The following is a 24,916-nucleotide window of genomic DNA, read 5'->3' as shown; positions in this document are numbered from 1 at the left end:
CATCTATTGTATAGTATATCAGAAGAAGGTATTCTCTTTAGGAATAATGCACCTAAAACACCAGTGGAAAAGTATTGGAAACCAGTGATACCAGCTAGCATGCAAAACACTATCGTTCGAGAAATACACGAATTGGTAGGTCACATTGGTTCTCCTAAACTCTACGAAATGCTACGGAGACAAGTTTACTGGAATAATATGCCGAAGTGTATATTAAAAATAGTGTCTACATGCGACCTATGTCAGAAATCCAAACACTCTAATGAAAGTATGGAAGGGACATTTCAGCCAATTTTACCTGAAAAACCACTACAACTAGTCTCTATTGACCTTTATGGACCCCTACCCACATCCAAGGCAGGCGTAAAATACGTTGTAGTAATTATGGATATATTTTCCAAATATACTAAGCTTTTTGCTATTAAGCAAGCAAACGCTGAGACCGTGTTGAGGAAGATGAAATCATTCATTTCGCAAATAGGAATAGTAGAGTGCGTTTTGTCAGACCGTGGAACGCAATTCACCAGCGCTAAGTGGCAGCGAGGTATGCAAAGTTTAGGTGTGATCCCTACTACTTCTTCTGTCCGTCATCCTCAAAGTAATCCTGTGGAGCGGCAGATGAGGAATATAGGAAATATGCTTAGGGCATATTGTCACAATGCACAACAAAGCTGGCGAGATTATATACCATTGGTAGAATGCATCCTTAATCATACAGTACACAGTTCGACAGGATTAACACCCCATGAGATTATTACTGCGGAACGATCAGAGGCGTTACCGATTACCATATTACCCGACCACGATAAGAACACGAAAGAACCAGAATCGATAAGCGAAGATATGAGGGAACAAATAGAGAAGTTTGTTACAGCTCGTCTACATCTAGCTGCAGAGCGTCGAAGTAAGCTACAGAAGCCAAAACGAATAACGAAGTTAAATATAGGAGACCTAAGGCTTAAACGAACTAATCCTGTTAGTGACATGTGGAAACAGGTGACGAAGAAGCTGTTTTTATTATACGAAGGACCATTTCAAGTTTGTGAACGAATAAATGAGAACTGTTACACTCTCAAGGAAACTGACAGTGACAAGGTCATCGGAAGATTTAATTTAACACAGCTAAGGCTTTATAAGCAACCTAAGGCTTAGATACGCTGATCTATAACGTATATGTAAGATATGATGTTTGGTCAAGTCATCAGTGACATTCGACATGAAGTAGATTTATTGTTTGGCTTTAATTAATTTTTATCCCAACAGTAAGGGAGCACTATGTTGCATCGCTAAAACAAGCACGCATGCTTGAGGCTAATTTAGTGTCCACTGTGTCAGAGTACCAGTGAGGACATTTCTGTGCGTAGAGCACTTATCGACGATTCCTTTTGTCCACTGAGCATGTAGGCCAGTGCGGACATTTGTCGCGGATATGCGATTTTCGTCGTCGATGTTTGTCACACCTATAGGTGGTGTGAATTTTTATTAGCCAGTGCGTAAGATTTGAGCCATGCCACATAATTATTTTATCTTTGAAATTATTGAAGAATTTGATATCTGCTGTATGTCTACGTCATAGAAGATTTGATGATCATGAAGATGACTCGTTAAGATCCAGTAGCGTTCGTCGAGAGGCGTCATCTAAGAGAGAAGAGCCAGCTGTTAGTCAGGTGAAACACATCACTGTCACATACACGATTATTAATACCCGAGATTCTTTCGAGATATAGTTCACGTTACCGTTCGTCCTTCAACCGACTTACATATCTGAACACAGTTCTGTCACTATCGCACTTACACATACACTACTTCGTTTCATTTCTCCTAGCTTCGACATTCATATTATTTTCTATTTAGGAATTGTTCCTACTCTACACGCTAAGCTAAACAAAGAGCTAGTATTTCATTACTCTGGTTATGAATATATGAATCTGATGAGATTTCATTTAACTGAATTGGTCATTTGATACATGCTTCTTACAAAATAAAAAGCTTGCCTTATGAGCTAATTTTGAGGATCTGTATACTCAACCATTATTAGTGAGCTTGTAAGAAAGACATTTCAATACTATTATAAGCAATTTTGCATAAGCAGAGAACAACCATTTATTTTAAATATTTTTTGTCAGACAAACTAAAGAAAGTGAACACTAGTGAGTGCATTTTCGTCGACAAAGAGAAAGTTTCAAGAACACGAGTGTGTATACGTGATAACTACGTAATGTTTTTATTTGTGATTCATAACTTCGTGCATTATCTGAACTGAAAACATTGTCAGGTATTTTGTCAACGATCTACGAATTTGTCAATAACCTTTCTACGTACTTGTGTCTATTGTACATGTTTATTCTCAGCTAAATATTTTATTAATCTTTTTATCTACAAAAGAAAAAAACACTAAGTCACTTTATTCAGAAATAGATACTGATGATATGTGATATTGTGTATATATATTATGATAATTTGATTTGTTTTAAATAATTGATGATGTTGATTGAAAAGATAACATGTTACCTATTAGATTAAGACAAGGTATATGTTTAATTTTATTATCTTGAATATTATGTTAATAATTATTACTTTTATAATATGCTGAATGTAACTTCATGAAATTTATCTCACACAGACTCTGATAGACTTTCAACGAAGAGAAGTGAGAAATTTAAGATTTGTTATTCAAGAAAAACATAGTCATGTTAATTTAATGTATATTTAGAAAGTTTATTTTGATTTTTCTGGAAGAAAAGATCACAACAAACATTGAAGCGGCTCTGTAACCAGTACAACTGTTTACAGTTATATGATTATTATTTTTATTATTCTTGTAACATTAATTGTATATTTCATGAGCGATTATTATGTATTTAACTATTTTGTTGTAAAGAGGACAACCAAGGTATAACAGATATAACACATCTTATTGCCATAGACAACACACTTTTAACTTCAGGGTCTTCTAAGAATTATTCTTTGGAAACTTTATTCATTTGGTCTTAGTTCGATACTCTTACACGCTAACATCCAATTTTTTATTTCACTATGCAGCTTATTCTGTTTGCGGATAGCTATAGCTCCTTGGTTGCTAGGGACTGAAAGTAAATAGTTATAAGGAGGAAGAAGGGAGACGCCATCGCCATCTTGCAGCGGGAAGACGTTTCTCGGGCTGGGGCGAACCAAAGCCTTGGTTGCCACCCGAGAAATAGAAGATTCGCGTCATCCGCGATCGTGTCCTACTTAGAATTCTCTGCTCTACGAGTTGAGAGAATTGTATCTGGACTAAATAAGTCCTAGATAGGGAGTATCGGCGACTTCGAGTGCCAACTTCCGCGTCGGTCCCGTTTTCGTCCCGTAGTGGTTCCAGACATCTGAGGGCAGCGCCAGCTGCGATCGGCCACGACGATTGGTGAGACCGATCCAGATTAAACCAGACTTTCTAGGACGAGAGGGAAGTCGAGTCTTCAGCCAGATACCCGGCTACCTCAGACCTTCTGTAGTTCACCAATTACAGCTTACAGCATCCAGTGTTCCAGTGTAGCAGCAGACCACCTGGAGGTCCTGTGAAGAGAGCCTCAAGCCTCCTACAACGTAGAGCTAGACCCGGCATGATATTCAATGTGTTTCCAGTGACGTCATTTGCATCTAATTACCGACACCTAGGTTTGACACCTTGGTTGTTCTCGCTTAATCACATGTTAATAGTAACTTCACACCCATATTCAATAACCCATTAAAATCATATGTTTTTCATTTATTATTATTTCATTTATATGCAAATTTCCACTATTCACACAATACTACTAAATTTCCTTTTTATAATTACTCTCTGGACAGTAACACAGGGCAGTGACGTGCTAGCTGGATTATCAGTCTGGGCAGACCATCCAGTAGCAGCGTTCCTGGTATTTACTGCGACGAGGGTAGGCGCCAAGAATCCCATGAGAACACACCATATTAATTAGAGAGAGTTGAACACCATATAATACTGAGCAAGGAGATTTTATTACAGTGGCTACCACAACTAGGGGCCAACAGCATAAGTTATTACTTCAATACCGAATACCAACATACGTACGTGAAAATTAATACCGACATAAACATGTACTATTTATTATTTACAATCGTTACGTTAAGCAGGGTTAATTTTATTTCGTAGCCTACGTACTTTATTTTAAATAAACAGTAAAAGCAATGCGGTTTAGTGTGTAATATTTTAATTATTAAAAACGTAATCGTAGAAAAACATATTTTGGACGTTTTTTATTTTTGTATTTACAGAAAGTGAACGGCGGCCATTGTATCATAGTTATCAACATCTTAAATTATTATGGTACACAAGATTACCGTTTAAAGAAAATATTACGTTAATTCCGAGACTTCATTTTAATCTATAATGAATCACCGTCGCATATAATATATATGGCTGCTAGATACTGTAAGAAATATTTGATTGTGCTGAAGATGTGAATTGTCCTTACAGAATGGAAAAAAAAAAAAAACGTAAATCAGGATAGACGAACTTTCGTGACATATCGCGGATTTCGCACAATTTCGTTTTATTTCGTGTTTTCAAGCAGTTTTCGGTGTTATTTCGTTTTATCGCGCATTACCATATAATCGTGGCTCTACAATGTCAAATATATTCCCACAATTACAATCAACAGTATCAGACTTATATAAACTTATGGTAAGAGCCCTTATTTTGTACGATTGTGCGTACAGTTGACTTGCTTAAAACTAAAGTGCAACCAACATAAGCATTATTTCTCCTAATTATCTTTTGGAAAATACTGGCATCAAAATTTCTTCTATCAACAGGCAACACCAACCTTTACCATCCATATCAAAATATGCAAATGATATTTTATGTAGAATCATCAAAAACTTTGATAAGCATGAGAGTTTTCGTTGTTTATTAGATAGTAAAATAACTTTAAAAAATACTTAATTAGCCCTTATTACAATCCCTTAGTTCAAATAAATATAATTAAAAGATCTTATAACATGTTTGTAGATATCTGTGTTCTATGTTTTGTGCTGGGGATTTTTAAGGTTCCACATTGTTATTAGAAATGAACAGAAACTAAGTGTGATTCCATCTGAATATAATTACGTCAAATTTATTAAAGGAAAATTTATAACAGATATTGAAAAATATAAACATACAATATAAATTACGTACTTAAACAGATCTCAGGTATATTCAGAAAAAAAATATGGGCTAGCCCTAATTGAAATTATAAAAAAGTTTCATTAAAAAAAATACATAAACCAATAATAAAAATTCAAAATATGTTTAAACCATCCCAGTATTCTGAAAGTCCAAAAATTATGTTTATATGATGAACTGCGTCTGACGGCGTAATTTAGGAGAGTTCAAAAAAAAGTTGAAAAATACAATAGTGCCGGAGGATGGGGCTTCGTTTCCCGGAGATCACGCGGGAACATGATGTCAGGGCGCCTGTGTGGTGTTGAGGAAGGGAGATGAAAGTGCCAATTCGGCGTCCGGCTCTCGGACCCTGTCTGTAACAGTCCGAATCAAAACTGATCAGAACTTGTACCCAGACAGTATAAACTGGGCAGAGAATGCCCGGAAAAGTTGAGAGGAGGTTGAGGAAAGTCGCGGATCGTCACTTACCAGACAGGGAAGTTGGCTTCTATTTGCCGATGCGTCGCCAGCCAGGAACTGGATCCCGCAAATACGCAGTTGGCGCGGTCGTTTCTACCATTTCAAAAGAAATAATTTAACAGAAAACTAACTATCACACTTTGTACTATGCAGACGGACTAAACTACATAAAGAAGATTATAGGGATAGCATCCCTTATTTAAGCGACTACATAGTCGGTTGCGGCCGGATGGAAGTCTTGCAGTGTCTCGTCGACTCGCCGATAATCAAACGGTCCGTCTGCAGTCACGACGCGAAGTGTCTCGCGAAGAACCGCGTCTCGTAATTAAAAGTAACTGTTCAACCAAAAGTGGAGGGGGGAGTTGGGGCGTCCGGACCGAAAGGTTCCAAAGTTCCCCGAGTGGGCGTCATAAAAAAACTCTGACTGATGTCTCGAAGTTGGTAGCACTGGCCGACTTTAGCGCTACCTGTTGAGGGGTGTCTGAAATAAAAAAGAATCGACTCGCCCAATGCATCTGCTCTAACAAGGGAATAAAGGGGCAGTCAGGTGCTACACTCTGGTGGCCAAGATAATAAGTTACTGTTTCTGCCGCGAGATGTCGTGGGGTGGTCCATCTTTGCACACACATTTTTTATGCCCGTCGCCCTTGGAGACGGTCGCTGTCTGCTGGGGTTTATTACCGGTCATTGGTCTTAGGCGAATTCTTAGAACCGAGAGGGAAGGGGGGTGAACAAAAAGTGCAACGACGCTGGGAACTAGCGTCCATGACGTGACTCCAGGGGAGTGAACCTAATACGTATTCGTGACGGTAAAGGCTATGGTCAGCTCGCCTCTGAGAATTGGTAACAGCTCTGGAACAGCTCTGCAGTTTTAGTCATGAAGTGAAGTAACGTTACAGGCCTGGGACGTGCCTGCAAGCAAGGGAAATGTTAAACGCTCTGCCAACAAAGTCTTAGATCTGCAAAATATCCTATAGGTCTCTGGGAAAGGGGCTTCAGACTACTGGCACAAAGTTTAACTAAGGGGAGTACACTAGCCTAACAAAGGGTCAATCATCCAAAGTAACCAAATTATATAGAAAAATAAAATTTCCAAAAATAATATAAATTATATAAAATTAGAGAAAAAACGTGTCGAAATTCCTAATTTCTGGCACAGTTTAGTATTATCATGCATGCATGCATGCATGTATCGTACCTGTTTCTGTATTGGTTCTTATGTATCTATGTGCATATGTTATTTGTATTTGTGTTTTTTATTGTGCCTACCTAGCCATAGGTATGCATGTAACAATTATAATAAATTATTATAAATAATCTATATAAATAAAAATGTAAATGTTCATTCGTTTAACATCTTAAATCTCTGAAAGTTCGTCACCGATTGCTTTGAAATTTTGACACAATGTTGCATTCAAAAACACATTTGATTTTATACACCTAAGTCACAGCTGACAGATAAAAAGATATATAGACAGATAAAATATATATGTATAAATGAATGTTGTGTGTTTATCTTCTGTTTTGTAAAGATAAAGATATTCATAGGAAGATATAGACACTGGGTGATAGAAATATAGATAGAGGTATAGACAAAGAGAAAAGATGTATAGAGAGAAAGGGATATGTATAGATATATAGAGATGTAGATATAGTTAGGGAGATAGATTGAGATATAGATGAAACATAGTTATAAAGAGATATAAAGTGATATGGAGCGATATGGATGAATATATATAGATATATATGGAACTATATACATAGATAGATATATAGAGGTAGAGATGTTGAGAGAGATAAAGAGATATGGAGAGATTTATATAGATATACAGTGAGATTTATAGAGGGACATCTATAGAGATAGAGATATATAGATAGAGATATAGAAATAGAGACATAGAGAGAGAAGCTCAGTATATGTGTACCTACTTCAAACAAATTACAAAAAAAAAAATGTGTGCTTTCTCTTTTCTTTCTTTTCCATTTAAGTAGACTAAGCCACAACAATGCATGGCTGGGTACAGCTAGTACATAAATAATTATGTTGTTTTAATACAGCTATTCTGGTTCAACGACTAGTGATTATACATCAGAACACAGTAGCAATGCTAAAGGCTCACCCTCAAACTCTTCTTGGTAACTGAGATCCCAATCCTGAAAGTATCATCAGTGTTGCCTGTGAACGTAGTTTCGTAGTCTTCAGGTTTTGGATTCTTCTTGGGCATGACAAGTTCATTCCCGGAGAACTCATCAAAAAATCGTTTTTTGTTCAAAATGTTGGCTTTCTCATCAGGTAATAGAATTTCAATGATCATTTTTACAACCCTGAAACACAATATGAATCTCACTACATTTCCAAACCGATAAATCTATTGTGTATCTCTACAAACTTCTGCAAAAATAATACTGGATTCAAACAAATATCAGAATTTCATTTTCTCTCCTCATGTTCTCATGTTAATAATCTAACTAATTTAAATTTACCCTTTAAGTGTCTATCAAAATAAATTTTCAAAAAAAATGTTTTACACTATCCTGCAACAATTGCCAAAACTATGAAAAAACAAATGGCAAAAATGTATTGGAAAGAGAAACGATACACCCGTTTGCACAATGCAAACAAAATATGAGAGACACTTAGAAACCTGAATGCCATAAAACTAATTAGATTTTGAGAAGTTCAAAAGTTTATACCACAATACACAACTAGTACCATGTATTCACTCAGCCACCAAGGACAATAAACTTAACTGATGTATGCCAAAAACATAGGAAAAATAATTGTTTGATATTTAAATAAAACACTGCCTTACCTTAATGCAGACTCCTTGAAAGGAACTACAATGAGCACTTTAGGCCTAACCAACCCTTGATCTCTGAACTCTTCGCTAACAATATTGTCCCTTCTGGAGATCTTTGCATTGTGGTGAATGATCTTGAGCCTGGTCTTCAACACGTGGTTCACCGCGTGAAGACAATACACGAACCTCACCTCCTCACCGTTCCTCAGCGTCCTGTCCTGGAAGTACAGGTCCTGGTAGCTATTCACAATCGAGAACAACTCCTTTTGCAACGCAGTCAGAGGACTCGGCCCGAGTCCCTCCACGTCCTTCAGGTTCAGGAAGTTTGCCTTGGTGATGTTGTTTCGTATCTGAGACCTTACAAACAGCTTCGTCCAGTCCACGTTCTCTACTCTTTTAGGAACAGTCCCGGGCTTGGTGTACACTCTCTCTTCTTCCACCGACAGCTTGGTTGAAGTCGGTGTGTTGCCAGGCACACTGCGATCGACTGTCTCGACCACCGGCAGCTGGACGACCAGCTGGCCGATGCACGGCCAGTGTTCCTGATGGCTCGACATCACCGGAGGGCTCGCAGAGACCGCCTGCAGGAGTTCCGGGCTCAACTCGTGCTGCAGGTGACAGGTGAACGGGTCCAGCATGTCGTCCGGATCTTCCTGAACACACGACATTTTAGAAGTTGTCACTTCTCAGTGACTCCTGGAATGACAAGGAAGAACAATTCATGTCCTAGGTAATGCTCACAGTTCAGAGTGCTCAGCTCTCACCTCGAAAGTAAAATTGCTAGTTTTCGAATTATAAATATTGTACCACAACATTTAATGAACAAATTATTAAAACATTTAATTTCATCTGCTAACAGCTGCTAAAATAAAATTTAATATAACTACACGTATACATTAAAGGCAAATTTTCAATAACTGATGCAGGTATTTCTTAAATACGTAACTATTTTGCACTATACCTGCAGTTATAATTTACATAAGAGCCTTGGACTATACTGCAAAATAGAAATAGGAGCCAAGAATTTTTCGTTAATTTTCTGTCAAGCTACATTCAAGGAAACATCATTTTTTAAATGGTAAGCCACAGAGCTAAGAATATTTTATTATCTAATTACTTTGCACTACATCACTGAAAAAAAAAATCCAAACGGTAGGCCACACATAAAACATATTTATCTGTTCTCAATGGAATTTTTTGAAGTAACAATGATATCAGGGATTCTTGTTAAAAAAAAGTGTTGCCTGCGCTATTAAAGCACAAAACAAAAATAGTCACTATATATACATTACAAGTAATATTTACAATAATTTGACACCATCCATTAACCTGAAAATACTATTGAACGTTTACCTTGACTCATGCATGGCGGCGGCCGAATCGCCGGCGAACATAAAATGTGTTCATGTTAAGTTCTTGAAATATCTTATGTGCCTCAATAAGGCACTGAATAAATATATTTTCAGGAGTTTGCCTTTTTTAGAGCAGGGCCCTACAGTAGACATTTACCAAGGGATGGTTTTTCTAAAACTCATGTGGATAGTGAGTTTCCTCGCTTTTCAAAATCAGTTCTAGACATTTACTTTGGTCATGTGTGCAAAATTTTACCAAGTAGTGCCAAAATTTCAATTATAAAGGAAAAGTGGCCTCATTTTTATAAATATTATCAAGACAGTGACAATTCTCGGTAAATATGTAGAGTCGTGGTATATGCGAAAAAAAATGCTAAAATTCCGAAAATACTTTTATTCTATGCTCTTTCACTTCCTCTTTTCAAATCAACCGGCGGAGATAAGAAATTCCAAATACTTTAGGAGATATCGAATTTTTTAATTTTCATCACAATACCTGGGTATTCATGCGGCGATCACCATTGTTTCTGGTTTACGAGTATCTATTACGTTTCTTATTGGACAATTTTGTCACGTGACAGTTCCGTGATTGGCCAGTATTCAAATGAACCAATACGTGATTATTTACTTATTTATTAATGTTCGGTCGGAGGTATCGCGACGTAGGTGAACGACTACATCATTTCCTTCTAATGGCAAAGGAAATGTACCCGCCTCCAACTTAGGTGGGTTTTTAACGTTTCTAATTTTAAAGTCTTATTTATTATTTGGATATTGTTACGCAAGTAATAAGTAACAAAAAATTTTTACGTGAGTTGTTAATGATCATCATTTGTCCGGGTTTGTTTGGTCAGGTCAGTTACATTATAAATACTTTAAAACTAAAGAACCATTGAAATTAATTCCCATTATTTTTTATGTCCGCTTAGTTTGAAAGTATTAATAATGTAGCTGAACTGACCTAATCGACCATTTTATTATTACACATTCACGAACACACGGCAAAATAACAAAAATGGCCGCGGTCTAATGGTTGTACAGGTGTTGTATTGCAAAATTAAAAAATTTGATATCTCCTAAAGTATTTGGAATTTCTGTTCTCCGCCGGTTTTAATGAAAAGAGAAAGTGAAAGAGCATATAATAAAAGTAATTTCGGATTTTTAGAATTTTATTTTCGCATATACCGTTACTCTACATATTTACCCAATTCTCTTGTTTTTAAGGTCAAGTGAGAAAAATTTCATCAAGAAGCTCTGAATAAAACTGTTGACACACAATTTTAAAGTATTTTTAATGTAACTAACCTTACATACATAACCAACCGTCCACACATTTTTTGAGTCAATGTATGTAATAATGGCAACAGCAAAAGACAAAATAACACCATAAAAAAAATGATAGTGTGAGTTTTGGAGTAATAATAGCGGTCGTGGTGCGAAGATGAGTGAATTAATGTTATAGGTAATTGAATATAGGACTATTAAGTAGGTATTTAGAAATTTATTAGACGTATGTGGTAATGACTGTAATGGTCAGGAGAGAAGAGTAAGATTGTGTCTATTTGTATTGAATTAATATAATGCTACAGTGTAGAGAAAGAATGTGTGGTTATGACTGTAGCAGTGAATAAGTAAACGAAGGCTCTCTTTCGTGTTATCAAATAAATTAAATGGAGGACTGGCAAATTTTATTTTGGTGTAAATTTTGTCTAAAAGAGAAATATTGCATTTAAAGAACTATAAATCACAAACATTTAAAAGACTTAAAAAACCACTTAAGAAAGATAAGTGGTTTTTTAAGTCTTTCAAATGTTTGTGATTTATAGTTCTTTAAATTCATTTTATGCTGTGTTAGGTAACAGGTATGTTGTATGTGTTTCATTTGCGATGTTAGGTGGTAAAGTTTCTTTGCTTAGGTGAATCATAAATTTTATTAGGTAATGTAAAAAGAGGATACTTTTTTGGTGAGGGTAGGTCAGCTAGTAAAAAAATTATATACATTTAGATTGCAATAAAATACGGATATAAATGAAGTTGTCAACAAGGCTGTGTTGAAGTAAATTATGATATGTACGTTCTTACAGTATAAGCACAGAATGAGCATTTTGGACGGGGAATATTCACATACTTTTTTACAAAATATATTGTTTTTCAGATAAGTAGGTTAGTCTACAGAATATATTTTCTGTATTGTGATATATAATAGAATAGGTCATACTTAAGTACATATTACAATACCTGAAAGTTTAAATCATAGTAAAGCACAATAAAAAATTAAAGTATACAAATGTGGTATTGCAAAATATACTAAACCAGATGCTCTCCTTCAATTACTCCGCACTTGTATAGAATTACCAATTAAATACCTACCGGCAATGCTACATCATGCAGGTCATCAGGTTCATCTTCATCATTTTCAGGGTCTGTAAGATTCTTCCCCTGGTTTTCTCCACTTTTATCAGCATTATCATCAGTATCAAAAAATCCTTCATTTTCCGATTCTTCCGACTCATCACTTTCGACTACTTTTTTTGTGTTTCCAACAACATCAAACGTTGACAGCAACTGTTTCAAGTCATCTTGTGCTTCAAAACTCTCTTCCTCACTAGAATCTTCGCGTGTAATTTTGTATCTTTTATTATAACCTTCATTTTCCACATTGCATCTCTTACTGTTTTCACGTTGAGCACGGTGAGTGATGTCCCGCTGATTTTTATTCACACTGGTGACCGGAATCTTTTTGTTTCGTTTTCTAGAAGATAGTTTGATATTTTTCCCAGGCTTGCGACTTTTTGATCGACTACTTCTACCTCGTCCACGTGCCATATTTGTTTACATTTGTACAAACTTGTTCCAATATCCATCTCAATACCGGACGCTCTGTCTTTAAAGCAAAAAAAAACATGAAAACATGAAAAACATTTGGGTTTGAAGACAAAATAGATTAATTGAATAAAAGCCTTTCTGATGTTATTTAAGCAAGAGGAATGGGTAGATTACAGTATTTGTGCCTGTAAATATTTGCTTAGACAATGATAATCTAATGTTACATCAAACATATTATATCAAGAAACTACCATGCTTCTTGGATATGTCTAATACAAGGTGGAAATCATTTCATGTAGAGCTATTTAGCTGGATACGAAAGCTTTAATATTCATTTGTATCGCAAAGCTATCGAAAGTAAGCTACCTACATTTATCACCAACAAGGTCAGGTATAAGTTTTGCTGTTTGTAGGGCCAGTCAAAAATGCGAGAAACCAACCCTATGTGACTTGCAAGATGTAAAACACATATTAAGATATTTTAAACAAACTAAATACTGGAAACTAAACTTTATGGAGCAAAACAGTTCAGTTGTGTTTTTCAGTGATGCAAGCCTAGCGAATAATAGAAATGAGAGATAATCAAGTACAGGCATAATAACAGTGTTAGGTAGAAGGCCAGTTATTTGGGTGTCTAAAAAGCAGAATTGTGTGGGAGATTCTACTGCTGTAGCAGAGTATTATTACATTTATGAGGCCACAAAGGAGGTTAGATGGGTGTCTCAGTTTTAGTTAGAATTAGTGCAAGAAAATTTTGCTCCTCTTCCTTCTGTATACCTATTATATTATATGTCTTACTGATAATTGGTTGCATAATGATGATATTAGATTATTATCTTATATCAAATTATATTTTGTTGTCAAATTATAATAGATCTAAACTAACTCATGCAGGTAGTTGCATCTACATTCATAGAGATCTGTTCCAATTCACAGAGTGTAGGCAGAATCTGGTCTTGTTAAGTAAGGAAAATTAATCGAATGCTCAGCAGTCGAAACCAAACTTGCATATGCCAGATGTATTGTATTGTGTATATATAGGCCACCTGATGGAGACATTGATATATTTCTTAAACACTTTGATAAAATAATAAAAAAAAAGCTTGGAACACTGGGGAAAAAAAATTAATTATTTGTGTTGACCTAAACATTGATTTTTTAAAAGAAACTAATACCAAAAGAAAATTAATGAATATGACGCCACTCCCGCTGCCTGTCTAAGTTTTTAAATTGATTATTAATGTTGAAAGTGATCTCAGGGGTTTTAACGAGGATTCGGCCTCGTGGCTGCAGGCAGGAGCGCGTCGCTGTTCGAAACCTACCCGGGCTGTTCAGGCCACCCAGGACGCCTTATAAATAACTTGACGACAGTCGTCGTACCCTCCCAGTTACAGAGGCCGTACCTGGCCACCGACGCGGACCTGAGGGGGTCTGTTTTCCCCCCAGTGAGCCCTCAGTGATGTGCACCGGCCAGGGACGCACCCGCGTGCGCCCTAGCACGCCAGTGAGCCAGTGTTAATGTGTAAATGTTTCTGTGTGTATATATTTTCTTCCCAAATGACCGTGACTTTTTTAAGTGTGTAAATAATGTAACAGTAATGTATCAACTATCGTGTAATAATCTTGTAATTCTCGTAAACGTGTCGCAGTGTCTATATGTAAGCGCGGCCTGGCGCTCATCCGCGTCGCGAGGGGTGGCGCTCTCCCACGCCGGCCGATTCCCCCTCCCCTCCCCCGCTGCCCGCGCGCGACGGCCCGCAGGCGAGCGGGGAAGGGCAGTTGAACTCAGGACTCGAGCAGCGGCGGACGTGCGCTCCGCTCCGCGCTGATCGCGAGACGGGTCTATCGAGCTCACGGTACGGCGACACCGCCACAGTACGAGCATTCGCAGCGGCCGCGCTGCCTACGTCGTGCCGCCCACGCGATTGGGTGTCCGAGTTACGAGTTACGAGTTACGTCACGAGTCGGTCATTATAGGACGCGTAAGCATAGTAACGCACCGCTGAACTTTCGCCGAAATTACGAGTCAGTACATAAGAACCGCGCACGCATCACGTGTCTCTGTGAGGAATATAGTTACTCATTGCTGAACCATCGCCGACGTTACGAGTCAGTACGTAAGAGCCGCGCACGCGTCACGTGTCTTTGCGAAGCAGTTGAATGTCAGGAACTTTGTTACGTGGGAGAACTGCCGGTACGCGTCGGGACGAGTAGGCCGTACGAGACGGTCTTCGGGAGTCCGGGTCTTCGTGAGAAGGGCGCGCACCCCGCGACGAATCCGCCAGGCCGCGGCAAGCTCTCTGAACGCAATAAAAGAGCTCGTGGGACGATTAACATCGAGTGGTCCTTTCGATCTACCTGTCATTCTACCTCACCATCCCTCCAGGTCCCGCATTTCCTGGTCCCGGCCACGTCGGCCTGGACCCACACCTCTCCGACGAGAGCAGTACGGGCATAACAGACATTTCTAGTAAACAGGGAAATAGGGACCAGAAGCCGAGGGACGTCAAACTGGTAAACGATTTGACACGACACTGCACTTTATTCAGAACCGATACACTTATTGGTCCAGGTACTGGCCGCTTCTGTTGTCTAACCGCTGCGACACGCGTATCTCTCTACGTAAACTGTACGCGCGACCAGGATAAGTTGCCAAGTGGTGTACACGGACTTATACAGTGGCCAATTATAAATGTGAATGGCGCAGTGGATAGCCACAGATCTCCTGTACTGCAAGAACTTCTACAGGCAATTACGTTAACATGGAAAACAGCACATGCAAACGGACGTTCCAAAGTTATTTGCAATCTAACCTATGGCGAAATATTGAGGTCCCGAAAATTACGTAACCCGGTACGCTGGAATCATACACGTTACAGTCACTTTCTAATTGGAAATTACTCGGTTAGATTGCACATTACAAGTTACACATTTACATACGATAGAAGGCGAAAGTTAGCGAGTAAGAACTCGACACACATTACTAAAAGTCTTCGATGATAACAATTAAGTGGCTGTGAAGCCGAAACTGCGTAACTCAATTACGCTGTCCTTAATCTCTGGACACGAAATTACGTAGAAAATGCAAAGTACCTTGTTGGGATAAAATTAATTAGTTACGAGTCGCACGAAATATCATGCAACTGGGTGGGGTCGGCGCAGAACTGGTAAAAGGATTTTAAAACTTGCCGTCCGCCGCGGTCTTGTGTTCGAGGTCGGGCGCAGATCCTAGCGGGGTGGCTGGCTTTCTTAAAGATTTCTGTTGCGGGAGGGCGCCAGGCTAGCTCGGTGTCTAACTATGTGATGGTCGTGGGTTCGTTTCCCCAGCGTGGTCCGCTAGAACCGTCGGCGGTGATGGAATTTGTTTCCTGATTAGGTTTGGTTGTTTAGGTTAATTTACATACACTGTTCTAGTTGTTCTACGGGTCGCACGTCGCGCACGAGAGATGCGGGGTAGACGTTTTATTGTTCACGATTTACACTGGTTCATTACATTGGGCGCGAGGTCTACTCGGCGGTACATGACTGCCAATGAGGCGTCGGAACACATAGAAGTTTTGATTACACTATTATTACAATTACGCTTGACAAAACGGCACCCTGTGGTGCTCTTACATACACGATTGCACTCGACACGTTATCTGAGAGGGACACCTGCGTGCCTCTACGTGTGTTTACTTATTAAGTCCTCACGCCAGTCGCAGTTGAGGGAGAGCGTTCGATTAGCATCGGCTAATCTCGTAATCGGTAAATTGCGACGCGCGGGCCCACCTGTGTGGACCGCGGCTCGCTACTAAATTAAAAACACATTTAAGCTTGGATGTAGCCTGTACATGTGCACTGGGCGATTAACTAAAGTTCTGGGGTGGCGGGAGACGGCCCGTACCGTATACTGCACGGCCCCATGTAATGCTTTGTGTGGGGCGTGTTAAATTGACGCGGCTGGGTTAGGCCCTACACCGGAAAAAGACCAGGCGCACACGGGGAGTATTTAAAAAAAGGTTTTGGTTGTGACTATAATTACTATATGGACGTTCGGTGAAACAAAGAAATCCTGGCTCCCCGTGGGACGTGCGTCCATCCCGGTCCGCGAGTCGCGCTGTACTGGCGTCTGGCCCTGGTGCGAGGGGAGGGGTGAGCTCCCATCGCGCCTGAGTTTCTAAAGTTCCGTTATTCGTAAAAATCTATATAATTAACTAAATTTAAGTGGCTCTAAATTCACATAATAAAACATAATGATTAATTTAATATATATATTGTCGCCTCCGTAGAATGCGTGGAGACGTGGCGGACGTCGCTCGGCCGTTTTCTAGTGTTGCCCGGCGCCAGCTCTCTCGCGTAGAGCAGCCTCCTGCGGGGAGGCAGGGGTGGACCGTCCGGCCCGTGTAGCTGCCGAGGGACGTCGCGCGCTGGAGAAATGTGCGGTGCAGGCTAGTTGTGTTAGTCCACGTGTTTTGGCCCGCGGACACGCCAGATACAAAACAACACTCACGCACACGGTAAAGAAAACGATAAAAAAGAGATTATACACACTATAGAACAGAATCCAAAAGCGATAATAGCGGCGAGTTTATGGAGCGTCTCGCGGCCGCGTCTAGCCTCGAAGGTGGCTCGCACGGGACTCGAGACCAGGACGCCGGCGCACTGCTCTCGCGCGCACGGAGCGGAAGTGACGTCATTCCCAAAGCCGCGGCGCGCTGCGGACAGGGCTGTGATCCGGGCTTTAACCCAGAGGCACGGAGGTACGACGTCAGATGCCCCCCCCTGGATAAGCCCGGGTCAATGCCGTCCGTGCTTCCACCCGAGGCAGCAGGATCGGGACGCCCTCTCCCACGGCGGTCGTTGGAGTTAGGGCCGCCTTTCTCGCCCCGTACTCGCCGGGTTGTCGTACACAAACGCGTCCAGCTCCGAGCCTGTGACATAGTCTGCCAAGTAACGTGGGGCTCGCCGACGTCGCCGGTTGCGTCTCGGGGTCGTCTCAGCCGGCTCCTCGACTGTGACTCTGAACTCTGCATCGGCGAGGGAGGCACCATGTCCCCATCCACCTCGGGTGGGGGAGAGTGGCTCATCTGCCTCCTCCTCGTCCGGCTCGGTCACCAGAGGTTGTTCGCCCGCCGCATCGGCGCCCGCCTCGGGCATCCCGGTGACGTAATCGATCTGTGTCCGCGTCGTGCGTCTCCGACCGCGTCGCCTCGGACTTGTGGCCGAGCTTCCTGCTGTTTCCAGGGTCGCTGTTTCGGGGCTGGGGGTGGCATGGAACAGGCCCCGCATGCCTCGGGGTGTGATCGAGTCGTCGGAAGTAGGCGTTTCGTCCACTTCTACCAGGGTGACATCTTCAGAGACCAAATTTTCTCCTGGTTCTGATGTTCTCTGTATGGTGTCTCGGTGCACTTTTCGCGCCCGCCGTCCATCAAGGCGGACTAGGTAGGTGCTCCTACTTAGCCGTTTAAGGATCGGGTGTGGTCCCGACCATCTGGGGCTCAACCCGGCACTGTAGTTCTTCGGCGCGCTGGACAGAGGCTGCGTGCGCACGTATACCAGTTCTCCAGGTTGGAGTTCCGGTGGCATTCGGGTCGTCTGCGGTGTTATCTGGCGAGTATAGGCCCTCTGGTGTTCGAGCGCTGTTGTCATTTCTGCCTCTCGCCGTTGACGGCGCTCCTCTGGATCTTCTTCTTCATCGGTTACCCCGTGGGCTGTCCATTCTCCTGGCAAGGGCAAATTGTGGCCTTGGACCATTTCCGCCGGGGTCATTCCTGTGGCTGCATTGGTTCTGCGACGGATACAAAACAGATCCTCTGCAAGATGGTTGTCCCACTTAGTATGGTCGCTACCCAGCCTTATGCGCATCTGGACTTTCAACTCTTGGTTTCGCCTTTCCGTCGGGTTGGCTCGGGGGTGGTAGGCAGGTGTGGTCCGGTGTTCGACGTGCCACGAGTTGCACATCTCCCGCCACTGCCTCCCGACGAATTGGCTGGCATTGTCCGTCAGCAGGTCTCTCGGGTAGCCCCAACGTGGGAAGAATTCCGTTTGCAATATTGTCCCAATGGTGTTGGCCCGTACATTGCTGGTGGGGTAAGCTTCTACCCAACGGGTAAAGAGATCGGTCACTACCACCAGGAATCTCTTGCCCTGGGCTGTGCGGGGATATGGCCCCATGACATCCAGCGCGACGGACTGGAAAGGGGTAGTGGGAATGCGAGGCTGTTGTTGCTCCATCCCGTCGCTCCGCCGCGCTTTCCGCTCTTGACACATCTCACAAGTCCTCATGTACTCCCGCACGTCCCGGGCCATGCCGGGCCAGTGGTAGTGCTGACCGACCGCCCGCCGTGTTTGGTCTGCCCCAGGGTGTCCGGCCAGGTCGTGATCATGCATAAAGCGCAACACCGCTTCACGTGCCTCCGGTGGGACATAGGTGCGCCACTCCTGATCGGGTCCCAGTCCTCGTATGTAGAGCACACCGTCCCTCGTAGTCCTGGTCTCACATGGTTCCGCTATTTGCTTCGCGCGTCTGCGCTCAGAATCCTGAGAGGTGCGTTGGGCATCGTGCACCCGACGTTTCAGCTCGACCATGTCCGCAGGAGGCGGGTCGTCGTCTACACCTAGAGCAAGCAGGCGGCAGGTTGGGTCCCTTGGGTGGTGGTGATCCGTCTCACGGCCAGGTGGCAGTATCTCGTCCCAAGATACCTCGTCCTTCAGGCACGATCCCTCCTCAGGGTCCCGTGACAGGGCATCCGGCAGCTCATTTTCTACTCCTGGAACGTGCTTCATAACGAAGTCGAACGACTGTAGAAACAGCGCCCACCTCACGAGTTTGCTTTTCCGCCCCTGGAGGGTCCGCAACCATGTGAGGCATTGGTTGTCCGTGCGCAATACAAATTGCCTACCCTCGAGGTGGGGACGGTATTTCTTCAGTGCCCATACCACAGCCAGGCACTCCTGTTCATTGCTGTGGTAATTCCGTTCCGCGCGGCCGAACTTGGCACTGGCGTAGTCGATTATGCACCTGTCCCCATTTTCGTCTCGTTGATATAGCACCGCGCCCACCCCCTCGGCGCTCGCATCCGTCTGCACGTACAGCGTCCTCTCGGGGTTTATCCGTGACAGAGTGTGGCATCGGAGAAAAGCCGCCTTCAAGCTGTCCAGCGCCTGCTGTGCAGCCGGTGTCCAGTGGTAGCGCTGTCGTGGTGACAAAAGATCTGTCAGAGGGGCAGTGAGCGTGGAGAACTGCGGGATATAGTTCCGCAGCCAGTTGGCGAGGCCCAAGAGCTTCTACAACTGCTTGCGGGTTCTAGGGGGTTCAGCTTCTGCAATTTTCGCCAGGTGCATCGGGTGCGGACGATTTCCCTCAGCATCCACCACATGCCCCAAAAACTCCACCTCTCTCCATCCAATGTGACACTTCTGTGTGGCACAGGTCAACTGGTGCATCTGGAGCCGCTCCAGGACCAGGGACAGGTGCTGCACATGGTCCTCCCAGGTCTTGGAGTACACAATCACGTCGTCGAGGTAGGCTGTCACGAACTGGCCAATGTACCCTTCCAGTATGCGGGCCATCATAGCTTGAAATGTGGCCGGCGCGCACTTGAGCCCGAAGGGCATGGCACAGAACTGAAATCGTCTACCATCGGGCACCGTGAACGCAGTCTTTTCTCTGTCACCTGGGTGTATTGGCACCTGCCAATACCCCGAACGTAAGTCAAGGGTCGTGAACACTCGTGCATTGCCCAGGCCTGCCAAGGCCTCGTCCACACTGATCTGCGGTGGTGGAGAACTAATGGTGACACTATTCAGGGGACGGAAGTCCACACAGAAGCGCATGGTCCCATCCTTCTTGGCAGCAAGGACGATGCGTGAGTTGTATGCGCTGTTGGAGGGTTCAATGACACCATCTCGCAACATTTCGTGCACTTGCTCACGTATCACCCGTTGCTCGCGGAAACCATATCCCCTGGGGGCCTCATACACTGGTTGGTCGTGCATAGTGGGGATTCGGTGTTCTGTCACCGTTGTGCGCCTGAGTGGGTCGGCAGTGGCGAAGATGCTCTGCCTTTCCCTTATGAGCCGCCTGAATGCATCCTGATACTCTGGGGGTACATCATTGTCCACATCTTCTAACTTCGTGGGCTCTCTCGGGGGAGGCGGTGCTCTACCTAGTGCATACACTGCCAGGCGCTCATGTTTGCCAACACTCACTAGCCCAGAGGCCGGCGCTATCACTGTGTCATGCTCTACCAACCAAGGCTGTCCCAGCACTAGGTCCTCCCTGAGTCCCTCTACTACAACTGCTGCCGTCTGGGTAACCAGCTCCCTCACACTCACCGTTATGATGGCGTCCCCGATGGCTGTCCCGACTCCGGTGCTCGTGGCCAGACGCAGTGCACAGCGTCACGGTGTGACGTCCGCAGGCGGCACCAAGTGTTGGGCCACGAACACGTGGCTCGCACCTGTATCTACGAGAGCAGCCGTCGGTCTCCCGTTCAGAGTTACGGGTACCCGCATCAGCCGGTCGTCTGGGGTAGTGAGCTGTCCCAGTGTTATGCATGTCTCGGCCGTGGCTTCGGGAAGGAGGTTAGGTGGTGTGGGGGGCAGAACTGTTGGTCCTACACCCCCTGCTGCCCGTTTCCCGCCAGTTGTTGTTGTTGTTTTTGTTGTTGTCTTGGGCAGTCCTGGTGCCAATGGAACGTGTCCTGCGGGCATCCAAGGCGACACTGGGGTGGTCGGCCTCCGTCCCGCCGATTCCCCGCGTTCCGCCACTCTGGTGCGGTGGTCTGTCGTCTGCCACTCGGTGGGCCTTCGATTGCCCGTGCTACCATCTGCCGTGGACGTTCGAGCTGCATGTCTCCCTCTGGGAGAGCGGGCGCTCTGTACTCGTGTCTGGGCTCTCGTCCGGGAGTGGTCATAGTTATCCGTCGCCCCAGAAGGCGCTGCAGGTTGCCCTCCGTGGCTACGGCCTGTCGCACATATTCTTCAACAGACCCGTTGCAATACGGCCTGAGGAAGGGTTGTAATTCTTCCCGCACTAACGCGGTCACGTCCGGCAACGCTTGCTCCGGCGCTTCCCCTGGGGCTATGCGACGATATAGCTGCAACTTGCCCGCCAGGAATCTCTCCACCGATTCCGTGTCCCTCTGCGCCTCGCCGTAGAAACGGGCCTTGCAGCTCAAGACTGCCTGGCGGTCATCAAATCGCTGCATGAGACGCGTGGAGAACTCCCGCCACTGCGTATCGTATCGCCCCCACAGAGTCCACCACTCACGAGTTCGACCACGCAACTGTTCGCTTGTGCGCTGGGTCCACTCCTCTACCGGCACACTGCACTGTAACATGCGCCTCTCACACCACCTCACAAACTCCCGTGGGTCTTCGTGCACGAGCCCGCTAAACTCTGGCAGCACTATGCGCCCAGCCCCTGTGGCAACCCGCACAGCGTACGCGACTGGCGGCGCTGCCGAGTTCGTAGGTGTGTCCCAGTCAATTAGGTTCGGCGACGGTGGATTCTGGTTCGGTAACATCGACCCGACGCGGTTGCCCGAGCAGCCTCTACACTCGTCACATCCCCCTTTTTCCCGGTACATGGCACTCGCTGTGTTTGGGGCTACCCTATGCATCTGCTCTGATGATGTATCCCTGTCCCATAACAACACACCCTCAGCAGTTTCTGTCATCACCTCACTGCGCCTCAGTGGCGCGCACGTACACGTGTTCCGACACTGCCACTCTCCTGTCACAAGGTCCATTCCTTTCGGTAGCTGACACGTCGCGCACGTAACTGTCAACCCGCGCGGCAGCATTGTTTACAAACACGGGGCCCATGTGGCCGCTCCGTCTGCGCAGCCTGCCCGCGCAGGCTATCACCGCGCCCGCCCGAACACCGCCGGCGCGCCCCGAAGATCACCGATGGCAGAACGGCGAAAGGGTGAAAAAGGAGGGGGTACCACGGTGCGTTATCCCGTTGGAGGGGGGTGGTGGTGAATCGACGGGAAATATAATCCGGTTGCGGGACGGGAGACGGCGATGCGTTATCAGCTGAACCGTGAAACTGATAGGTGTTGAAAACGTGGGAAAGGAATGGTTGCGTCCTCGCGTTGATGAGATCAGAAGTACTGTCTAGGTGAATAAGTGAATCCATCCATTGTCCCAGGTGGATATTCAAGCTGTCTGATCACTCACTGTACACTCTTTTCCCGCACTGCACACGCTCTCCTGTGGACTTGCAGTTCGCCCCACGTTGGGCGCCAAATGTCGCGTACCCGCCTCCGTAGAATGCGTGGAGATGTGGCGGACGTCGCTCGGCCGTTTTCTAGTGTTGCCCGGCGCCAGCTCTCTCGCGTAGAGCAGCCTCCTGCGGGGAGGCAGGGGTGGACCGTCCGGCCCGTGTAGCTGCCGAGGGACGTCGCGCGCTGGAGAAATGTGCGGTGCAGGCTAGTTGTGTTAGTCCACATGTTTTGGCCCGCGGACACGCCAGATACAAAACAACACTCACGCACACGGTAAAGAAAACGATAAAAAAGAGATTATACACACTATAGAACAGAATCCAAAAGCGATAATAGCGGCGAGTTTATGGAGCGTCTCGCGGCCGCGTCTAGCCTCGAAGGTGGCTCGCACGGGACTCGAGACCAGGACGCCGGCGCACTGCTCTCGCGCGCACGGAGCGGAAGTGACGTCATTCCCAAAGCCGCGGCGCGCTGCGGACAGGGCTGTGATCCAGGCTTTAACCCAGAGGCACGGAGGTACGACGTCAATATATATATATATATATATGTTTTAGGATTGACATTTAATAAGTTTGTATAAAATAAGTTTGCATATTAGAGTCAAGCTGGAGACTGTCTGTTTCTTGATAACTACTCCAGTGGTGAATGATAATGATAATTTGGGGCGGTTTGCGTTACGTGACACGTTTCACAACTGAATTTAGGCTGAAGGTCGCAAGGGTTGCACTCACAGCTGTTTTAGTAGGAAGCTACACGTGAGTGACCCGGGCACTCCTACATCGCACTCTATTAATTAGGGGCTTTTGTTTATTTTTGATTACTTTATTATTGTGTGGGGAATTTTGTAGGCACAGGGAGTGCGTTTCATGCGTAATTAAAATGGTTCGCTATTCTCTACCTTGGGCTGCGGTCCGCTCACTTGACTCCGGTGGGCTATGGCTAGGGGTGCATTCCGTTAGCGGAGCCGAGTACTGGCGGGTGCAGGTCGGGCTTTGGGGTGGCCTTCGGCCTTACGATGTCAAACTTACACTATTGTTGATATGTGGATGTAGCGCGACAGTTGATGGCTCTGTGTTCGCGGAGCGTCCGACCCCTGCGAGCTCCCGACGGTAACTCCGTTCGAGACCGCCCTGCGGCCTCGCGTCTAAACGCGTGGAGCACGGGAAAACAGATCCGGCCAGTTTTGGGCTTAAAAGACATGTTACACAATATATGATTATAAAACGATTATACATAATTTCCCTTGGACTAGTTCTATTTGAAGCTAGGTGGAAGTGGGATCGAAGTAACTTCAACTAGTTAAATGGGAACCAATGGTGTACCATTCCAGTATGATACAACAGCAGTTGTAAAAATGTTGTTATATTAGAAAAAAAATGAAAGTACAAAAAAATATATTTTATTCATTAAACAAAAATGATAATGTATTAAGATACAAATAGATATAACAAATGTGCAGACAACACCCATTAATCGTTATGGTTTTTACAAACATGAGTATAAAACAGATGCTTGAGAAGAGAGCATCATGAACAATTTGCGCAATGAAAATGCGCCTGACGTAACACGTATTTAAGTACTGCGCATAAGGAAAATTCTCTTAATTAATATACATTTAAAAGACCTTAGCAGGCAGACAAAAATCATATAAAAGTCTCACGCTATCAAACGTTATCAAACAATTAAGTATAAATATTAAGGCTTTAAATTATGCATTAAGTTTACTTGCAACATAAGCTTTCATGGCAAATTTAAATGGGAATCGCGAACCCCAGCTAAAAGACATTAAAACAAAAAATATTACGACAGGGAGGAAGCCCAATGCGCAAAACAAATAATCAAGCAAACACTCATGTAAATTAAGGTCGGTGATAAATGGAACATCCAACAAAATTAGGTACAAGACCCATCTAGACCACTCAATCAAGAGCAGAAGGCTCGTAAGAAAGAAGTAAACAGACCATTAATGCACGCGGAAATTACAAGGCAGAGATCCATAGTGGATTTGAAGCGAAGCTTCTAACATAACTAATCAACCATGAGCATAAGTAGCGCGGCCTCCTCCCAGCGGACTGCCTACGAGCGAGAGTGACTGAA

At 44.2% G+C, this 24,916-nt stretch overlaps 1 protein-coding gene across 3 annotated transcripts in view; it reads right to left on the bottom strand.

Annotated features, from left to right (window-relative positions):
* The window catches only part of LOC134537385 (U3 small nucleolar RNA-associated protein 25 homolog), a 47,458-nt gene extending 34,607 nt beyond the window's left edge, over positions 1 to 12,851 (bottom strand). The window contains exons 1-3 of one of the 3 annotated variants that reach the window (XM_063377756.1): positions 12,147 to 12,851; positions 8,437 to 9,077; positions 7,744 to 7,948 (exon numbers count right to left, since the gene is read on the bottom strand). In XM_063377756.1, coding sequence (XP_063233826.1) covers positions 7,744 to 7,948; positions 8,437 to 9,077; positions 12,147 to 12,602 — 1,302 coding nt within the window. In that variant the 5' untranslated portion in view covers positions 12,603 to 12,851. Of the gene's footprint in view, positions 1 to 7,743; positions 7,949 to 8,436; positions 9,121 to 12,146 lie in introns of all 3 variants that reach the window. The other 2 variants (XM_063377773.1, XM_063377764.1) reach the window with 2 other exon arrangements.
* Positions 12,852 to 24,916: the final 12,065 nt, after the last annotated feature.

Source organism: Bacillus rossius, chromosome 1, assembly GCF_032445375.1.
Source record: "Bacillus rossius redtenbacheri isolate Brsri chromosome 1, Brsri_v3, whole genome shotgun sequence".
Classification (NCBI taxonomy): domain Eukaryota; kingdom Metazoa; phylum Arthropoda; class Insecta; order Phasmatodea; family Bacillidae; genus Bacillus; species Bacillus rossius.
This window is presented reverse-complemented; position numbering and strand designations above follow the sequence as displayed.